This window comes from Sparus aurata, chromosome 22, assembly GCF_900880675.1.
Source record: "Sparus aurata chromosome 22, fSpaAur1.1, whole genome shotgun sequence".
NCBI classification, from domain to species: domain Eukaryota; kingdom Metazoa; phylum Chordata; class Actinopteri; order Spariformes; family Sparidae; genus Sparus; species Sparus aurata.
In genome coordinates this window covers 14,214,167-14,234,687 of record NC_044208.1, presented here as the reverse complement: position 1 = coordinate 14,234,687, position 20,521 = coordinate 14,214,167, and the positions used below count along the sequence as shown (strand labels likewise).

The 20,521-nt window shown below is 40.7% G+C and overlaps 1 protein-coding gene across 9 annotated transcripts in view; it reads left to right on the top strand.

The window, feature by feature from the left end:
- The window catches only part of lama2 (laminin, alpha 2), a 226,251-nt gene that overhangs the window by 85,467 nt on the left and 120,263 nt on the right, over window positions 1–20,521 (top strand). For all 9 annotated transcript variants that reach the window (XM_030404447.1, XM_030404445.1, XM_030404444.1 and 6 more), the window contains exons 15-19: window positions 9,436–9,540; window positions 13,608–13,819; window positions 14,396–14,507; window positions 15,463–15,576; window positions 19,171–19,298. In XM_030404447.1, coding sequence (XP_030260307.1) covers window positions 9,436–9,540; window positions 13,608–13,819; window positions 14,396–14,507; window positions 15,463–15,576; window positions 19,171–19,298 — 671 coding nt within the window. The remainder of the gene's footprint in view (window positions 1–9,435; window positions 9,541–13,607; window positions 13,820–14,395; window positions 14,508–15,462; window positions 15,577–19,170; window positions 19,299–20,521) is intronic.

Sequence of the window (20,521 nt, the reverse complement as noted above, 5' to 3'; positions counted from 1 at the left end):
TTCTTTAAAAAAATTCTCAGTTTTTCTGCACGAGGAACATCGGCTTTTTACCGAGCCGCTGAGCTGTGACTTATCAGAGAGAGAAATGTGTGTAGAGGAGTTTGTGTATAGTGCCACTCCTAATCTGGTCTTGATTGCATGAGATGGATTTCCCCTCACGTTTTTTATATTTCTCTCCTTACATGGTTGGAAAAAAGTGCCTTTTACATCAATCACAGTGGATTTGTTCCAGTTTTCATCAAGCAAATAATTTGGTGTCACACGCATTTGTGTTCCTGGAAAGTGTGTGCAAGAGCTCCGTGCAGTAATCCCAAGGCTCAGAGGGGAGAAAATCATTACACCTGGTTATCATTTCCAGTAATGCAACGTAAATGATCACTGCAATCCTGATGTTTTCATTACAGAGATGGCTTCAGCGAGTGTCTTGAAATCAAGACTATGGCTGTGTTTAGAACCAGATGCAGTGTACCACTGAAAAACGCAGCATGCACTATGTACGCATTTTCCTGATTTACCTGAGAGATGGGGAACACAGGAGACATTATAAGAAAGAAGACAAGCCACTTAAAGCATTTTGAATAGAAATGTGTCTGTGGCGTCAGATATAGTGGTTGAATTAGAGATTTCCCAAAAAGCCACTCGGCTACTTTGTCATAGCCGAACCAGAAAACATGTCAGCCAGTTGTGACGTTGCGCTGACTCGGTGTCGGCTGCAGGCGGGCTTCTAATAGGCCGGAAGAGAAAGATATCACATGCTCTGCTAGCACTCTGGATTGTGTCTTAAGAAGCTGCTGTCTTGAAACCATGCACATACAGAGCTGAAATACAAACTGATTCTGTATATGCAGTTTTTATTGCCCAGTGACAATTGAAAATGAAGATGTGGCTCAAAATTTGCCTTCAAACTTGAAGTTCCTTTCAAAATAACACTAGGTAACACTGTGCTTGTTATCCTTTAGTCAAATCATATGTATTTACTTTATTGTGTGAACATTTCCTTCTTGCCAATAGCTGCATAGTGTCAGTAAAATAAGTAAAAAATGTTGCCCTGTTTTTCCTAGCTGTGTTGTCTTCCCCTTTGTTCAAATCAGTTCCACATCAGTGTATTTTGGCATGTTAATGATTCCGCTTTTGTTTATGTTCTGCTAAATCCGCACGTGATGCTCGTGTAGTAGGTGGTTCTGACTGCAGCCTATATTTCCAGTGAAAAGTGTTACTTGATGCTACTTTTTATTTCCCGAACTGCTGTGCTTTTTCTGGAGAGCACAAAAGGGCATTTAAGTTGTTAACAGCTCTTAATAACTGTCAAGATGTGTGAAGTCGTCCGCTAATAGCCAACTGCAGAGGAGTCCGGTTCTGCGGCATGAAACTTGCAAGTCATCAGGCTCATTTCCTGACTAATCCAACCTGTTTAATGCAGTCTGGAGGCTGATAAAGGCTGATGGTGTTGTGTTTCCTTATTCATATAATTATCACAGAATTAGCACAATGTTGATGTTTAACGTTGTTGCGACCGCGATCCAGCCTCAAAGGTGGATCCGCGCTGACTGTATTAAATAAAGGTGTCACACTGCCATCATTTGTTACTTCAAGTTTGACACACGGCGAGCCGCAGGAGTTGACTTTCAAGAGCCAGTGAGCCGTGGGAGTGCAGAACAATAATTGATCGGCTCTGAGAGGCTGGAAGCAAATGTGTGAGCTGCTCTTAGTCATCTTGAAAGGTGTATGAAAGGTGCATACTGAGTTACAGTTTGTCTAACCTACGCTTCTCTGCCACCAGCAGTGATAATTGTCATGTCATTGTCCTGCATACCACCGCCACCCCAATGCTATAATCGTCAACGTCAATTCTATTTTCTTTTAAGTGGCAAAGATTTGAGTTGTTTGAATTGCTCTTGTACTTTAAAAAAAGTATGGCATATAGAAAAGTATTTTTATGATTAATTGTTAATTATGAAATTAGAATTAGAATTATGAAAAATGCTCATCATAAATTTCCCAGAGCCTAAAGTGAAATCTTCAAACGACTTCTTTTGCGCAACTAACAGTATAAAACCCAAAGACTCTTCATCTATGATCATAATAGAGAAAGAAAAGCAGCAGATGGAAAGGGCATTTAATTGATATTATGTTTCTTGAAAACCTCCCCCTGACTTTGCTTCAATGCAGCTACAAGGAACAACAGTGATTTTGTGGTGATTCTGGCGCCCCCTGTGGATTAAAGCAGTATGAGCATCACTGCCTCATGTCTAAAGATCTTGATCTGGCTTGCCCATGCATTTGTTTTGAAAAGGAGTGAAGGACAAACGCTGATACCTACTATAATTTAATATTTTTTTTAAAAATGACTAGAAATTAATCGCTTGTGTACTGGCCTAATTGTAAACATCAGCAGCCCTTCACTCTGTCCTCAGTAAAGTGAAAAAGCCTCATCAAGTTCCGTAATCTCACACTTCATCTGAGGGAAAACCTCATGCAGAGCTCCTCAAACGACCAGCTGACAATCAATCCTTCACATTCCTGTCTGCCAGCTCCCATTCAGGGTTCATACCCCTGGACGGACCCCCCCCAACCAAACATACTGCGAACTACAAAAGACCCCTTGGCCCCGTGCTGCTCTCAAGGCGTGGAGAAAGTACCTCCACCTCCACATCGGAGTCATCCCACAGCTGCCAAAACATTCCCCCAGTCTGGGGAAACTGCAGGGGAGTTGCAAGTCAACGTACAATCAACCACCCAGAACCGAAAGAGAGCGTTTTAAGGTGCACACTGTCTAAAGAACGTGTGCTGCCACACTCCAGAGCAGATACTGTGCTTGTCACTCCTGCTCACAGGAGTTAGTTTAAAGTAATCAGGCCCTTATTTACCGTATTAAGCCTTGCACGGCTTTTCCATTCACGTGTCCTGGCTGTTCCCTGTTATTTAGTCATTCAAAAGTTTTCGAAATGAAGCAGCAAAATTAGGAAAATGTTGGGTTTTCACCAGCAGTAACATGCTGAATCAGCGAGAAGCTTCAAAAAGTACCTGAAGACATGACATGAGTAGAGTCTGAGGGGAGGAGAGGGGAGGGGGTCGGCATAGGTCGGCTGCATAGACGTCCATCCGAGGTGCGGCATAATTCGGCATGGTTTGCGGCCAAGAGAATGACATTTCAACAGGTGTGATGCAGCGAAACAGAAAAAAAAAAGCCAGACTGTTCCTTTACTGACCGACTGGGTGTTTTGGTTTTGCGGATTTTTTCCTCCAGGACCTTCTTCAGTCTTTCCAAACATATATCAGTCACACACACAGGAGGTCCGTTTGGTTGCATGTTGTCGAGCACTGCACTGCACCGTCTATTGGTCCATCTGGAGCCAATCTAACCCTACTGCTAGGAACAACAACAGTCTGTGTGTGCATCTGTGTGTGTCTGTGTGTGTGTTTCTGTGTGTGTGTGTGTGTGTGACCAGTAAATAAACACAGTGAAAACTCCCGATACCAATTGCAAACAACCACAGGCATCATCAGGAAAGGAGACCCAGGTGTGTGTGTGTGTGTGTGTGTGTGTGTGTGTGTGTGTGTGTGTGTGTGTGTGTGCGCATTTATATTTTTATGTTTCTGTGTGTATGTTTTTGTTTCTCTGGGCATTTGTGTGTGTGTGTGTGTGTGTGTGTGAGCGCCGTCTGTGCGCCTGCATGTGTGTGTATTTGTGCGTCATTTTTAGGGGAGTTTGTTTTCTGAAGCTTTTGTGACAATCTGGTTTTCATTTCCTGAAGGATGATTTCCTTTTGCACCCCCTCCCCCCCACTCCTCTCCACTCCACCCCCTCCACCCTCTTTCTCTCTCTGCCCAATCTCCTGAAGAGAGCATTGGTCGCCACTGTCTGCTTTCCTTTTGTACTCCAAAAGATTGAGGTGTAAGAATGCAGATTGGCAAAACATATTTCTTAGAAGGAACAGGCATGTGGTGGGCACAAAAGAAAAAGTTTGCATACTAATGGTGTGTTTGAATTGAAGTACTGTCATTACCGCCTAAAGTTAGTGGCTGTTCGCTTTCTTACCAGGAAATATATTATATATATATGTGTGTGTATATATATATATATAAATATATTCTTTTTAAAGCCGCTACAAGAGCTTTCTTTTTTGTGTTAATTTTGGCAGTCCCTGTGGACAAAAGTGGTAGGAACACCATCAACTCCCATGGTAAAGATCTTGATCTGGCCAGCCTGTGCATTTGTTTTTTAAGGTGAGCGTGAGTTTTTTTTTTTTTTAAAACAAAACTGTCTGCAGGATGTGTAGCTATAAGATAATGTGTCTATTTGTGGCTATGTAAGATAAGTAACTGTAATATGACAATGGTAAAAGAAAGTAAACTTTGTTTTAATACCACCATACTACAGGAGAGCTTCTATCCTCAGGCCGGAGACTCTTCAATTTCATCCTTAAGAATAGATATAATAACTATAGAGAAATTGCCAGTCTTCTTACTTATGGTCTTGTTTGCATATGTGGGTCATATTGAGGCTTCAGTAATAAACTGAGGCTGTTTCATAACCAGTTAAAAGTTCCTTGTAGCACTTTTAACATTTGTTTTGTGAGGTCGGACAATTACATGAAAGGGAAGCAGACGGTTTTTTTCTTGTTTGACATTTCTTTTCTCGATTAACTGATATTTTAGTGGTTTGTTCTAACCTAACTATCTATCTAACTATCTGACCTTTGCGGAATAACAACATCATTAAAATCAGTTCTGACTTGTAGGTCATTAAAACGCTCTGGCTTGGTTATTTAAAGTTTTGGGGAAAAGTCATATTACATCAGAGCTCGGTCGGGAACCCTGAAGGAGGACTGGGGTCGATAGGGACTCGTTTTCACACCTCTCCTCACAAAGACACCACTCCTCAGCATAGGCGGCAAATTAAATCTTATCACATACCCGTGTTGTTTGCTCTCCTCTCTCCTTCCTCCTTTGTGTCTCTCTCCTACTGTCCTGCTGAACTTCATCCCGTCTTTTGTTTCACTCTCCTCATTTCTGTCCACCTCCTCCTTCCTTATTCATTTCTCCCATCTCGGGTGTCTCTCTTCTTTTCCTCTCCTGCTCCTCCTCTGAGTGTGTCCACCTCCTGTTTACTCTAATTGATACACAGCAGTAGCACAAAGGATGCTAACTTGAATTTCAATAAAATATTCAGCCTGAGGAGGAATTTGATGTTGTACAGTTGCATTGCTCTAAGCAAAAAAAAACAAAAAAACTCCAGTAATTGCACAAAATATTCCTTTTATTATGGGATTACTTTTGCTTTATGTTTTGATGAATGGCCTGTATAAACTGATATACCCATGGCTGTGACAAAAGGTTTACTTTAATGAAGATTGTGTCAGGTTCTTGATTAGCGTTTTAACAGCGAGGATTATGTCTTGTTCTTCTTATTGTGGCCACTAATAGAGTTAATAACAGGCTTATGGAGCTCTCAGGGGGATCCGACTGATGTCTATTGTAGCTGTGCGCCGGAGTGTTTATTGTTCCTTCGTTTCCAGTTCCCATAATTCCCCCTCTCCCTCTCCATAATTCCCCCTCTCCCGCTGTGCTTTTCTGTTCTGTTGGTCTTTTCTCTTTTCCTGTGTTTTGTGTCTTTTATTTCCTCTCCCCAAGGGTGGAGATGGGTCATCAGGTTGCCATGACAAAAAGCCTTGATTGTTGTCCAGATCCGGGGCTGACATCGGAGATATGAGATTTCTGAGAAATAGCAATAATTTCAAAGGAAGTAAATTGTGAAATTCAGATGCGCTTACAGTGGATGGTGAATGATTCGCAAAAGTACAAGTAAGGGCCACCAGTGTTAAAGTGTTTTGCCGAGAAGAAGCTTTTTCTTCCGCTTTTCAGTTCAGATGTGGTTGAGTGGCTAAGGAACACAACAGTTAAAAACACAAAGTATAAAGAATTCCATTTTTTTTTTTAAATATATACTTTGATTGTAACAGGCAGCGTAAGAGTTTATGTAGATTTACATTTGGTTTCACATGGCTTTGGTCATACTTAAAGTATCTCTACTATATATTTTTTTGTCTCAAAGACATTTCAGCCTGTTCTTACTCCCAATGCGTCAAATACGGCAGCCAGTCAGTCGCCCGTCACCTCTTGAAGCGTCCTTCAAGTAGTAGTATAAAGAGCGAGAAAAAAAAGTCAAGGGTTGGCTGGGGTTGTGTGGACTGGGTTTTCGTGCCCTGTTGTAATCAACAGTTGAGCATGATTTGTTGTGAGTTATGTTAGAAGACTAAATGTGGTTATTGTAAACTAAAGTATGATCTTTTTCCTAAACCTGCCCAAGTACGTTTTATGCCTAAACCTAACCGAAGTGCGCTGTTTCTAACATAAAAAAATAGTCCAAAAGTCAGAATATGTGAAGCTTTATTTTGAAATTGTAAGCGGACATTGCATATTGTGTGTTATTGCTAACTTGACCTGGAGCTTTTATTTTTAAAGTCTAACCAGAGATTGCACGTTATGTATTATTGTGAACTTGACTGCAGAGCTGTTCACATGCAAAACTGACACTAGAGGGGTAGGTAAAAGATCATAGTTTAAAGCTTCAGGTCACTGACCAAGCTGTCATATATGACCAGTTGGGGGAGAGAACGTGTCGAACAATCCGTAAAGAACATGTAGATTGCTTTATTTTAATGGGTCATAGGCCAAAACAGTTGGGACTTCCTGCTCTGCCCCACTATAATGAACATCTCAATGAAAAATGAATTAGTTCATGATATAAAACAGTTTTAAAGTTTAATATTTGAATCAACTTTTTTTTACAAGATCTCTTTGTACAGTTGGATCACTTGGAGTGCTTACAGACTTCTGCAGCTCTTTTGTGTTTCCATTGAAATCATTTTGATTGTCTAGTCTGACAGTGTTTCATACTTTCAGCTTGTTGCCTGAGGGGCCTCCAAGTCTCACTGTTGTGGTTGAGTCTCAGCATCGTCATCCTCATTTCCAGCGCATCTTATCCTTGTGTAACACCAAGCCGTGTTACAGTCCAAAGTCGCATTTGTAGTCTCATTCACGGTCACGTTAGCAGTAACAAACATGCAACGTCGGCCTACACGTTCAATTTAAATGCTTAAAAGAACACATCTTCTGTGGTTTCTTTCACTTTCATCATGCACCTATGGCGCTGCAGTAGAACAAAACCTATGTTTTTCCTCCTGTATGAGAGACTTAAGTGTGAATGCAGAGTCCATACTGGAGTGCAGATAAGGTGACGGTGAAGGAAGTCGAGCAGGACGAGCGCCTGATATGTGGAGGCTGTGTCGTGTGGGTTTAAACTATGATTTTACTGTCTTCTGGAGTCCAAATCAGCAAATGGGGCTAGATGGAGAATAAGTGTTAGTCAATAAAACGTCCGCCCAAGTACACCGCCGTGCCCACTAGTGTGTATGTGTGTGTGTATTTTCAGTCAGCCTTGAAATGGGTGATTCCTCCTCTCGGTTTAAGAACTGAGAGTAATGATGTAGAATGGAAGAGGTTTATAGAGGCATTAAGCCCACCTCTTACACCCTCTCTATCTCGCTCCGTCTGCGGCTCTATTTCTTCGTCTCTCTCTCTCTCCCCCTCTTCCTCAGTGTCCCCCTCTCTCTGTTTTTATGGTGGCATTATTATCTCGCTCTCCCACCCATTACTGCTCAGGTTGGAGCGGAATAATAAATTTCAGGATCGCGCCGACGCAGCGTTTCTCCACCTGAAGCTCATTCTGTGGACTCGACAGAAACTCCGAAAACACACGAGACAACAGAGACTGGAGCATATTCTTGTTTTTCCTTACTTTTCTGAAATATTTTTTTTAAAATGAAAAGTATCATAAGTAGAAGCAGAAGTTTGTTTGTGTTGCTGTTGCAAAATTATTGCGATTGGAACAGAAGTGCTGCTGCCATAAACGATTACTAGAAATCTGAAATATATTGTGCACTCTATCCACAAAATATAGATTTACTGGTTAGTAAATGGTAAACACATTTCCAACTTATAACAAACATTTACAGCTTGAGAAAAATAGCATTATTTCAAATTCTATGCTTTTTAAATAAAACTTTTGTCATACCTGAAATTTTCTAAGCTCCTTTTTGTGCTGTGGTGGATTTCGGAAACTTTCCTGAGATTTCTGTGCTAATATGCTGGGTAAAAAAAGAAAACATCAGCTTTGTTGCTCCCACTTGCGACTGTTGTTTGGTCCACAATTAATATATCGTGTGATGGCATGTGTTGTCCTGCAAACTCGTTGCAATCATAGCGCTAATTAAAGATGCTCCGTGGAGTTGTTAATATTCAGTGTTACCCACCAAATTGTTTGTTTGTTTCAGTTGAAGCAATTGTGATAAATGCACTTCCTTCTCCACGAAACACTTACCACGCTGATGTTTCTTAAAGGTGCGATATGTAAGAATCAGTTACCTGTTCAGTTCATATCAGCATATATATAAATCCATGACTGTAGCTACTGTTAGCTTGTTAGCTCAGTTAGCTGTACAGCTAACCTGGCTAAAAGGTGAATGTTGGTGTTTACACCGCTAGCAAAGGACCGCTGGGAGAAACAGGTTTTTTTCAGTTAGCATGCTAACTTTAGTAGATAGCTCTGCAACACAATACATAAAAGTTTTCTGACCTAACGTCCAAACTGTATTTTAATCACATTCTGTTTATAATTTCTTGAATGTTTTAAACCAAAGTCCTCATACATCACACCCTTTTTGGAATAAATTAAACCTGTGTTTTTCACATTAATGCTTACTTTGTGTCTTCTTCTCACGAGTTTGTTGGTGCATTGCAGTGAACTTGTATGAAACCATTGGTAGGTACAGCTTCACCAGTGTACAGTATGCACATGTGCATGATCGGGTCCCACTCATAGAAAAACTGGTCCATAGCGTTGCAAGAGGTCAAAAGCTCTAAACCCTTAAAGTAAAACTGTGTTACATATTCAATTATTCTCCTCCATCTGAGTCCTTTATCTTCAGCAAACTTCTTGTGCTGCCTGCTGATGTGGAGTGGATCAAACACTGATTTAAACTGATTTAAAAAAAATTGAATTGATAATAAAGAAACCCTTGCCCTTGCTGTTTCCAATACTGTCAGGGATTTTGCTGCTATGTCATTACTTGATCTGGCGCAACTAACTAATGTTAGCAAACTTTTGAGTTATATTGCTGTTTAACTGACATTTTAGAGTCAGCTTGTTTCACAGTGACTTGTGGCCCCAGTTACGTAATTTCACTATAAATCTGGCAGCATTAGGTAAGCCTTATGAACTCCATGGAAGTAAAATATACTAAACTGTCTCTTTTTAACAATGTGTACATACGGCAGCTTACTAGGACATGCTTTCTTTTGCCAGGAGCAACATAATTAATCAATATTTTGCTTAATAAATGTATTCATCTCTGTGTCGTCTTTTTTCTTCAGCTCTTAGCCTATGGAGGGAACGTGGTCTACACTGTGTCTTATAATACAGACCAACAAGAGCAAAGGGCCATTAGAGTCACCTCAGAGCCTGACCTAATCATAGAGGTAAGTTTTCAAACCTGTGCTTTTACATTTTCTCCTCTAATCAAGAGCCTCTTAACAACCTTCCTCTTAATGTGCAGTTTATATGGCCTTTTTTAATAGATTTTGATTTTTAATTGAGTTTGAGTTTTATTGAACCCCTTCGTTAAATTTGTGAGATTCTTTGGGGGCAGTGGGCTGTGTGAAGCCCTGAAATAATCTCCAGTTTGTCCAGGCGGCACCTTGGTCAAGGGCATCGACCAGGAGCATCTTTAACACTCAACACAGGCACGGCTTGTGTAGCCGGTGGAAACAGTCTCGCGTGTTTTATGCATTCGTGTCTGCAGCATTATTTATCTTTTCCCGCAAGCAATTGACTTTTGCACCGGTGAAGACCACTAAATGAAGTAGCAAATAAAAGCTGATAAACACACACAGATACACAGACACACACACACACGCACCCACACACACACAAAAGCTGGGAGAGAACTGCTGAACTTAGCAATAAAAAATGCAGATAGAGAGTCTCCCTCTCCTCTCTCTCTCTGTCTTTATAATGAGCAGCTTGTGATATGATGTATGGCAGCAATAAGCAAAGCAGCAACACTATTAGTTAACTGTTTATATCTCCTATATCACTAAACAACATTGTGTGCACGAGTGTGTGTGTGCGAGACAGCGTAAAGTACACACACACACACACACACACACACACACACACACACACACACACACACACACACACACACACATACAAGCAGGCACATGAGCAGGTTGTTGTGTTTCTGCATGTTCACAGTGTGCCAGAGCTGCAGAAATGATCCTGTTATTTCACACACACCAGTTTCTCCCAACGATGTGTTAAAGAAATATATTTGCACTCATCTGTTATATGCATTAATCTGTGGTAAAAGTGTCTCCTTTTTTAGGCACAGACTGGAAAAGAATGAAATAGAAAGGACAGAAGTTTTGTCCATTAGAATAACAATTTCTGATTAAATATGGATGCTAAAGTAAAACAAATAATTATATTATGACTTTGCACTGGATGGGTAGGGTAGACAGGAGAGACAAAGCGGAAAAAAAAGGAAGGGGAAAAAGAAAACAGAAGAAAAGGGGAGGATACATGAGGGAGAAAGAATTCAAGAACAATAGAAGTAAAATAAGAGAGGACAATAGGAATACGGAAGGAATAGAAGGAAGTGAGAAGGAAACACAGAAAGAGAAGACAAAAGAAAGGAAGGAAGAAAGAGAAAAAGGAACGGAAAAAGGGAAGCAAGGAGTAAGGGAAAAAAATGCAGGAAGAAACAAAAGGAAGAAAAAGGATAATGGGAGACAGAGATGGAAGAAAGAAGGGAGGAGACAACAAAATTAACAAACGAAGAGAGGATACAATGGAAGGAAGGAAATGAGTAGGGGGAAAGAGGGAGGAAGAAAGAGGAGAAACATTTAATAAGTGAACAAAGGCATAAAAAAGAGATGAGGAAGTAAAGAAAGAGGAGAGAACTGAGTGATGGATATTCACACACCAATGAGTCTGAGTTATTTAAAGACGTGTCAGTGAGATGGACAGACAGGGAGGGGATGGGAGGACAAGTGCCGGTCTTGTTGTCAACAAAAAGCCTCTCCAAATGATGACGATGATGAGCCACCTACGCACTGTCAACTGCCTTTCTCCCTCTTCACTGTCTCTCTTTCAGCCATCGTCTCGCTGCGCTCCTCTCTCTTCCCCTCACTGTTCGCCGTCTGTGTATCTGCATCAAGTTGTGATATTGTTTGTTTGTTGCGCCGTGTTGTGCAGAGCGGAGAAGGAGAAGCTTGTGCCTCGGTTGTAACTTTCGCGGGATCTGAATAGACAATGATCTCCCCGTCTTTGTTTGCCTGCGTGGCTTTGTTGATTTCCGTGTCTTTCTGTCAGTCCTGCCCACTTTATCAGCCTCCATCGGCGCAGTTGAAAAGAACGGAATTAAACAAGCCTTTCGCGACAATAATAGCGACAATCAACTGGAAATGTGGGCATCTGGAGTTTCTCATTGAGCATAAAACAACAAGACTAAAACCTTTTTATTTTAGTGCATACTAATGTAATCATTGTATTCTGAGTTCTTCTACAGCAGCACAAGATATTGAGGAACAAGTTAAGAAAATCAAAAACAATCTGTCTATTTTTTGTCAATCGTTTTCCAGAGAACAATGCTGACTGAAAGAGATGGGTTTGTTTAATTCTGTATTTTTCTTATCACCAGATATCACCATGATAATACAAAAGTAGCAATAAATTGATTCTGCGAGTACAACAACCGAGTAAATGTGCAACCTGTGAACTGAGTTGAAAGCGACCACCAACCACTCTTTTGTAGCTTGCTCGTCCCAACATTGGAAAAGTTTGCAGACCCTCTGCTGTAGCTCATTCCTCTGCTATCTGTATAGGGAAAATGTTAAGGAAGGAAGACAGATAATAGATTGTTGTTGGTTTTTGGTCTTTTTAAAAACCAACAACCTTATCTTTAAAGGCATAGTATGTAGCCTTTTAGTACTGAAAATGTCTCAAAACAACTACACGCGTGTGATTTTGTTTAGGTGTGTTGTTACATATAGTGTTGAACCAAACTGACTGGGAAAATTCACCCGAATGCCCCTCTCAACTCACAGCAACAACTCGGAAGTCATATGACGCTGAAACATAGCAGTCAAAAGTAAACATTGGGTTGATTGTAGGACACTTTATAGAAGTCACGTCTTGTACCTTCATTGTATTGTTCTCTTGTCACTCAAATACCATGCTGGTGTCCATGCTGCTCCCATATTCCGACATAAACACACCGAAGTTGGAAGAACAACTTCCTAAATCAAGAAAAGGGACCATCCAAGGAGCATGTGAATGCAGCGTTAAAAGCCACAAACACATGTTGTTCATTAATCTTAGCTAAATGACGTGATACCACTTCGACTGCATAGCGACAGTAGCTTCATAATAGCCTAACTCTAGGCGGCAGACTACATTCATATGAGCAACATTGCTGATTTGTGACAGACACATACTGATAGTAATCATAGTTGGCTAGCAAACAACACTTCACTGACCTCTTCCACATGTGTAGGCTAATGGCGGAATACAATAGAAGCTGTATTCCGCTGACACTTGGCTTTTGCATTTGGGCAACCATACCTGAATAATCCCAAATGTTCAAACCCAAAAAATCTGTTATTTATCAACAGCGTCATATCCCCTTGTTGCGATAACTTCTGGGTAAACACATTAAATCAGAAAGTAAGGAGGGAACCGTGCAAAATGGCTACCTAATAACATGAATCGAACTTTAGTACGTCACCTTGTCCGTTAGCATGATTCTTGCCTGTGTCAGATAGATTTTCATGGGCAATTAAGACAACAACCCACGTCACGACATCATCAAAATACCTTTCTTGTCATGAGCTGATTGAGACCCCTAGTGGCAGGAAATACAGGCTGTGAATTTAACTTCCTGCATTGTGATAATAATGACAATAAAACTTTAATGAAAATAGTTTTCTCTCTCAGGTGACTGTTTTCATGTCAATCTGCCTCTTCTCTTTGTCTCTCTCTTTCTGTCTGTCTTTATCTCGGCATCTCTCAGCCCTGCGACTCCATTCTTTCCATTCTCTATCCCTCCCTCCATCTCCTCTCTTTCAATTAGTTTTTATTTAATGGTTTATTGGCATGGTAAGATCCCTCTCTCTCCCTCTCTCCCCTTCCATCAGTAGTTGTCACTCTGCGTTAGCTGCTACATGCCATTGATCTGCTCTCAACAAGAGATAGTCAGATACCAGGCCTGGGCTCAATTCACTTTGCATTCAGTCCATTCAGAATGTCAATAGAAACTGCAGCTCATTACCTAATGACACATCATTCACTCTGACTCTCTTTTTTTCTCCAGTTTGGTTGAATATCGCTCTCCTTTACGAAGTAGTTGTCATACTGTATTTATGTATTAATGAGAACATCCATTTTCTAGATTGATGGAATTAAAGGTGAACTGCAACAAAGAAGTACAGACTAAAAAAAAAAAGGAAAAATTTAAAATGTTTACTTCTACTTTCTCTCCCAGGGAGGCGGGATGAAGATTATTGACAGAAGGTTCGGCCAGCCGGTGTACCCGTCCTCACCAAGCACCAATCATATTGCTCTCCTTCCGGAGAACTTCCTGGTTTCAGGCAGCGCGCAGCCGATCAGTCGGAGGGATTTCTTGTCGGTGTTAGCCAATGTGAGCAGAGTGATGGTGCGGGCCACTTATAGCACAGAACCCAGCGCCGTGTACAGGTGAGAGACAAACACAGACACACATTTAGATGCAACACGCTCACCTTTACACTGTTGGGCATTAGTGGATGGTAACATTCAGTGGGTTAAGTGTTCTTAAACAATCATTATTCCTTTTTTACTTTTTTGCATTTTTTCTAGATGGTTAAGTGTAGTAGTTTTGTGCTTGAATTTTTAAGTTGAAAAGTTGTACAGCTAGAAAATAAGACTTAACACATTTGTAGTGACATCTTGTCATTGCACTAAGTACCTAAACTTACCATATGAAGTATTAAATGAGAGACAGAAATGTCAGCTCTTGCCAGTTTTAACCCTCTAGCACCTAAACATAAAGCTGACTGTTGTATTGCTGAAGGTCACTGCTGTCGGGGCGTTAATTCTGCCTGAGAGACTGGACTCAGGAGATAAAAGTTCTTAAAGCCGAATCAAAGCAAATAGTCCAGTTTATGAGAGGAGGCGTGTGATTATCTGTAAAAAATATACAGGCAACAAATGTGCCACATGTTTCTGCTCGATATCTCACTCCTGCTCGCCGTGTGCTTGCGTTTGTGTGTGTGTGTGTGTGTGTGTATGTAGACTTCACTCATTCACAATGCAGATAGCTAATCCCTCCGCCAGAGGAGAGAGGAGAGCTTCAGCTGTAGAATTCTGCTCCTGTCCTCCTGGATATGCTGGAACTTCCTGTGAGGTAAACGCACACAGACACACAGACACACACGCACGCACGCACGCACACACACACACACACACACACACACACACACACACACACACACACACACACACACACACACACACACACACACACACAAACCTTCTGTACGTCCAAAATGTCCCTCCACAGAGTAAGCACTCGATTACTTTTGATTTGAGATCAGGTCACATAGACTCACTAATAGCCCTTTCAAAATAAAGTCAATCATTAGTGTCTGGCAGTATGAATAACACATTACACATTGTTAGAAAATGTCTATTCTAACGTTTTATCAAGGAATCAAGGCCATTTATTTGTCTTGCACAGTAAACTGTTGCTCATTGAAAATTAATGGAATTATTGATAGTACATTGGTATCTGGTATAACACAACCAATGATATCATAGGCAAATTGTTTGTTTTTTCAAGTTTATTTTTTAATGCCATATGTAAAAAGGTTGGGGAACAAATGGCTTCCTTGAAAGTACATTTGTTATTTGGAATTGAACACCTTTGGTACTCTTTGACTAGTTTTAAATCAGTTGAGCAACACTAAAACATTCAAACATATCATCATGATCCCTAAAGTGTTGTTTTATTATGTTGCTTTCAGTGGACCTGATTGTCAATGTTACCTTTAGTATAACATGATTAAAGGATCATCCCAGTTTCCTTTGATGCTTGCCGAACAAAACTGAAACAAGGTCAGATCTGTGTTTAGTTCATCGTCTTGTCTGACACACACATACACTCACACATACCTTACCATTTGAGAGCTCAACAGGCTGAATCACACGCAGAAACATTCACAGTGTAACACTCATGTAAAAACACACAGGAGGTGCTAATTAGAGGCTCTCAGCATAATTACTCCACACTACAGCAGCTTAAAGACGACTGGGACTGCTCCCCTGTCTTCTAACTGTGTGTGTGTGTGTGTGTGTTTCAGGCATGCATTCCCGGTTTTCGGAGGGTGAACGGGAATCTGTATAACGGCGTGTGTGAAGCTTGTCATTGCCACGGACACGCCTCACAATGCCATGAGGTCACGGGACACTGCCTGGTAAGATAATGCCTGGCGCATCCTTTCCCTTGGTTTTAAGTGTTTTTAGAGCAGCAATAAAAGCTTTCATGAAAAGGCTTTCTAACTTTTGGTATTTGCAGAATGTCAAAAGAGAACACCAAGAAACTTGCAGAATATTTCAAATTGTAGTGTTACCATTTTTAGACAGTGTTTTTTGTGCATTACTCTTGTACTGTAATTTATCCTTTAACTTGACAAGCCGTCACCCCATTTATTATCATTAAAATAAAATAGTAGGTAACCTGCCTGTAATGATTAAATGAGCTGACATCTTTCTTTATGTCGTGAGCAGTTAAAACAAAATGGGCGGTTTAAAACTTGCCCTTTTTTTTTTTTTAAAGATAATTAAGAGGGGTTAATTTAACTGGCTGGGAATCCTGAATTGCTCATATGTGGTTTGGTCGAGTCAAGTCTTATAACAAGTACAATGGTCTGTTAAGTTCATAATATGACATCACTGTACTGTAATACAGCCTTTAAAACCAGGAAAAGACCATAAAATCATACCCGAAATATAGTCTCAAATCACGATAAGGTTATAGAAATTGTAAATACTGTTCTGTTGTGCCCACCAGAGCAGAGAAGTTGGAAAAGGGTGTGTCCCGGGTGTAATCTCGAGATGTTTAAGTCCTGAATAAAGGGTAGGTTGGCATAAATAGTTCCTCCCTGCAGTCCCGACCGTCCGTTAAAATCTGTTACTGTCCTGTTTCATGGCCGGATTATTGCAAGGTAGAGCTGCATCAGCTGCTCCTGAAACAGGTTGAACTTCAAGAGCTGGTGGAAAGTACATCCTCCCGCTGGGTCTTTTTGATGATGGATTCTGTTTGACACCAATTTTACGTCCTTGGAGACGGGTGAAGGTGTCTACAGCAGACACAGATTTGTTGGGTACGTTGATTAAGCGTAGTGTTCCAGTGCTTCTCAATGAAAAAGGGGGAGATACCCCCTCTACCATCAAAAAAATTCAGAGGTCTCAATATGTTGTTCTTCGATACGCCATCTAGTGGCCACATAAGTAACTGCAGTTTAAGACACTTGTGCCCTGGTCTCACAAACAGAGAAAAACACACACACACGCACACACAAACACAAGCACACACACACACACTCACACACACTCACACATGCACACAGATACATGCCAACCTGCTGATGTGCTTCTGCACACACATCATCATTCCCTAGTCTACACATTGCCTCAGGCCTAAGCTGTCAGTTAGCATCAAACTAATACACACACACACACACACACACACACACACACTTACACATGCGCACACACAGCTGTGGGTTTTGTATTACCATGTTATGTTTCATTATAGATGTGCAGGATGCTGGGATATGTCAGAGGGAGGAACACACACGCACACAAAAAAAAAAATCACTCACACACTCTCTGAGCCAGAAGCCTAAGATAGACAGATGAACGAACACACACACACAAAACCACAGAGAGACAACTTGACATAAACTGACACACGGACGTGCATGCAAACAACCACACACACACCTCCTGGATACATATTCATACACTGTCACTGACGGATGGATAGATGGACACACACACTCCCTGAGGACTGTGTTTGGATACAGTTGAATGGCTGAATGATGCCGCGGTCCTATAGGTTAACGCGGCGTGTGCGTCCGTGTCAGGGTGTGTTTCAGCAGTGAAGAGACATTTGATCTGAGAAGGAAATGATTCGGAACATAACTGACACTCCTTAACACACACACACACACACACACACACACACACATACACACACACACTAACCCCACATAAAGTAGCACCCCCAAACAGGAACTGTTGTTGTAGTTTGACTTTTAAAAATGTGTTGGCCCAGAAAATAAATGAACAGACCAGTGGGAGAAGGACAATTTCATCTCACTGTAATTTGTAAAATGACCCTCAACATCTTAAACTGAAATGTTTTAATAGAGAATTACTAGTTTAATCTGTATCAGAGCAATGAAATGTCATGCTGAATAAGTTTTTTAATTAACTGTATTTTCGGGGCAGCGTTGGAATTAGTTATTAAGGACTTATTCACATTTTGTGATATTACTGTTGGTGGAGGCAGAGCTGGTGTATGAGCAGTGGTCTTTTCCACTTCCTGCCTTTGTCTGGAGGAAGTGCTCTGTGCTCCTGATTTGTTTGACATGGCATGTTGCTGGTTTATATACGTATTACAAGTTGAATGCAAAGAGGCCAGATTTGCACTTAATCTCATGTGATGTTGACGCTAGCCAGCAGAGAGATATAACAGTCATGGTAGAATCTTAATATCAACTTGCTTTCATTAAATGATTCCACTCAAACAAACACGACATATGGTTATGTCAATTTGTTTGAGTAGTGGAGAGAATTGAACGAGGTTCTTGGTAACATCATTAACAAACTGTTTGTGCCTATAAATGCTATGCGCTCATACACTTACCAGTTGTTTATGCTAATCCTGAACCGCATCATTAACCTTGACCTCCTCGAGATTGTTCCTCCCGCTTCCGTCTGCTTTGACAGTGATTTGATTTGACAGCTTTATTTGAAAGCAACAACATATCAAGAACTGTCCACTGTTCTCGTTTCACCGCTGTAACCCTTCAAGCCTATTATTTTTTTACCTTTCTAACATCTAACCTCTAGAAGCCAAGTGTGACACTAATTACACCAAAACAGAGCAGGTCTATTGTTAGCCCTTTGGTTTTCTTCTTTATCACCCTTGGTATTAAATAAAAGATAACTTACTGTGTGGCTCATTATTCAGGTTAATTATCATCTTGTGATAAACTTGGCTATAGCTCTTCCTGTCTTAGTTTAGCATTTTAAACACTACACTGGAGTTGATTCACAGTTATATAGCTCTATAGTTGTTCTTCAGGACCGCTTTAACAGCTTGTCTACATGACATGCTGTTGCTTTAACTGTCCGCCTTAATGCATACTCGCTGACTGCCTCGCCTTTCTCTTTTTCTCTCCTTTCTGTTTTCACTCTCCCAGCAACGTTATGCCTTCTTCTTCAGCAGTAACTTTGTTTTCATGAGTATAATTATTATTATTATTATTATTATTATAATCTTATTATCAAATAGGAGAGGTTGCATTCACGATTAGTGCGTTTAACAGAGCTTCTCTCTGTCTGCAGAGCATGTGTGATTGACAGAAGATGGTAGGGGAGGATCGAGGACAGATTTTCCATTAGTTATTTGATGGCATTGCTCTCTTTGACGGATAAAACCTTTGCATATAATCAGTATACAATGCAAAAAAAGGTTGCCAAGTAAAATACTTGTGTGGGAAACACTGCTTCTTGACCTTGTGCTATGCCGGAAACAGATAAAACTTAAAAAAAGAAATAGAAAATAAAAAATAAAGTAGGCAAAGACCATTTCAATACTATTGAGAAGTACTTTGAAACATTTTGTAATTCAATTGGGATTTTGGCTTCAAATGATAATGAAGTCACAACTATTACAGTGCTGCATCCCATTTTGCAGTGACGCTCTCATTTCAACTATTTGTTTATCTTATATTTTGTTTTATACAAATGAACTTTAACCCGTGTGTCTCTTTCAGGACTGTTTCCACCACACTACAGGCTCCCACTGTGAAAGCTGCCTACCTGGTTACTATGGCAATGCCACCCGTGGGTCTCCTGCAGACTGTCAGCCCTGCACCTGCCCGCTCAATCTTCCCAGCAACAAGTAGGTTCTTTTTCTTCTTCTTCTACTTCTAAAAAGGCTCACAATGACGACACAATTTAGTCAAACACTTCAATAAATCAATGCTGAGTTTCTGTATTTTTGAATTCCTCTAATTTCCTCACACTCCATATTTTTCTCTTTAAAGGACCACTGTTGGTTGGAGTGTAATTGTAATAAAATGAATGGAAATATCATCACTGCAGGTAGAAATCAACATAAATGTGGCTAGAAAACTTAATGCAGCGGCAAACTCAGCCTCCCACGAGCCTTTAAGTTATTTAAAATCGTAATCATGCAAATTGTCTCGTATGGAGAACCGCTCATGCTGTGCCAATTTCTCAGTCTCAAATCACGGTTGTTCAAGTTACATTAAGTATCCTAAACTCTTAGCAGTTCCTTTTCAATGCCTGTCCTATGGTGGCCCTCCTGACCTCCGGTCCTGATCTGTCGGTGCTGAAGATGATCAGTGAACTCGCCACTGGCATCGTTTAAAGCCTTGAACATCATCAGTCACATGATGTAGTGTAACGAAACACTGTGTTTCATAGGAGTGAAACAGCTGCTAGTGCTTCAGTGTTGTGTGCCCATTTGTAGTACACTGTCAGATTAGTTTTGTTATTCCTTGAACTAGGAGGGAACTCTAGTGAAGAACCATTGTTAAATCCCCATAGCACGTAACTAATCCTGTCAACGTACATAGTGTTCCCAAGAGTAACAGTACAAAGAGTGATAGACCAAATTCACACGGCCGCCATTTTCCTCTTATGTCACACTGAGGAATGCTGGGATAATGTAATGCTGCTGTTTTCTAGGTTGCAAGTTGTACAAATGTAGAGACTAAAAAATCATTCATGCATTAGCTCGCATAGAACTTGATGGTCATTTTATAATCATGCTTTGTACAGCAGCTTGGTTAAACCCAAACTAGCAGACTGCTGTTGAGTTGATATCAATGATGCCAGCAAAGCAACACATACAATAGCAACAGTAGAATCATCATATACACCAATAAGCCAATACATTAGGACCACCTGCTTTATGGTGCGGGGTCCCCCTGCATAACTGTTATTGTTACAGCAACGTCGCGGTGATTCAGTGTATTGGCTCGCTTTGTTGGTGGTAAACTTAATGACCAAATCACAAATCGATGATCACAAAACGGCTGTAATAAAAAAAAAACAGATTTGACAGAATAGAGGGTGAGAACAGGATGAGATGTATAG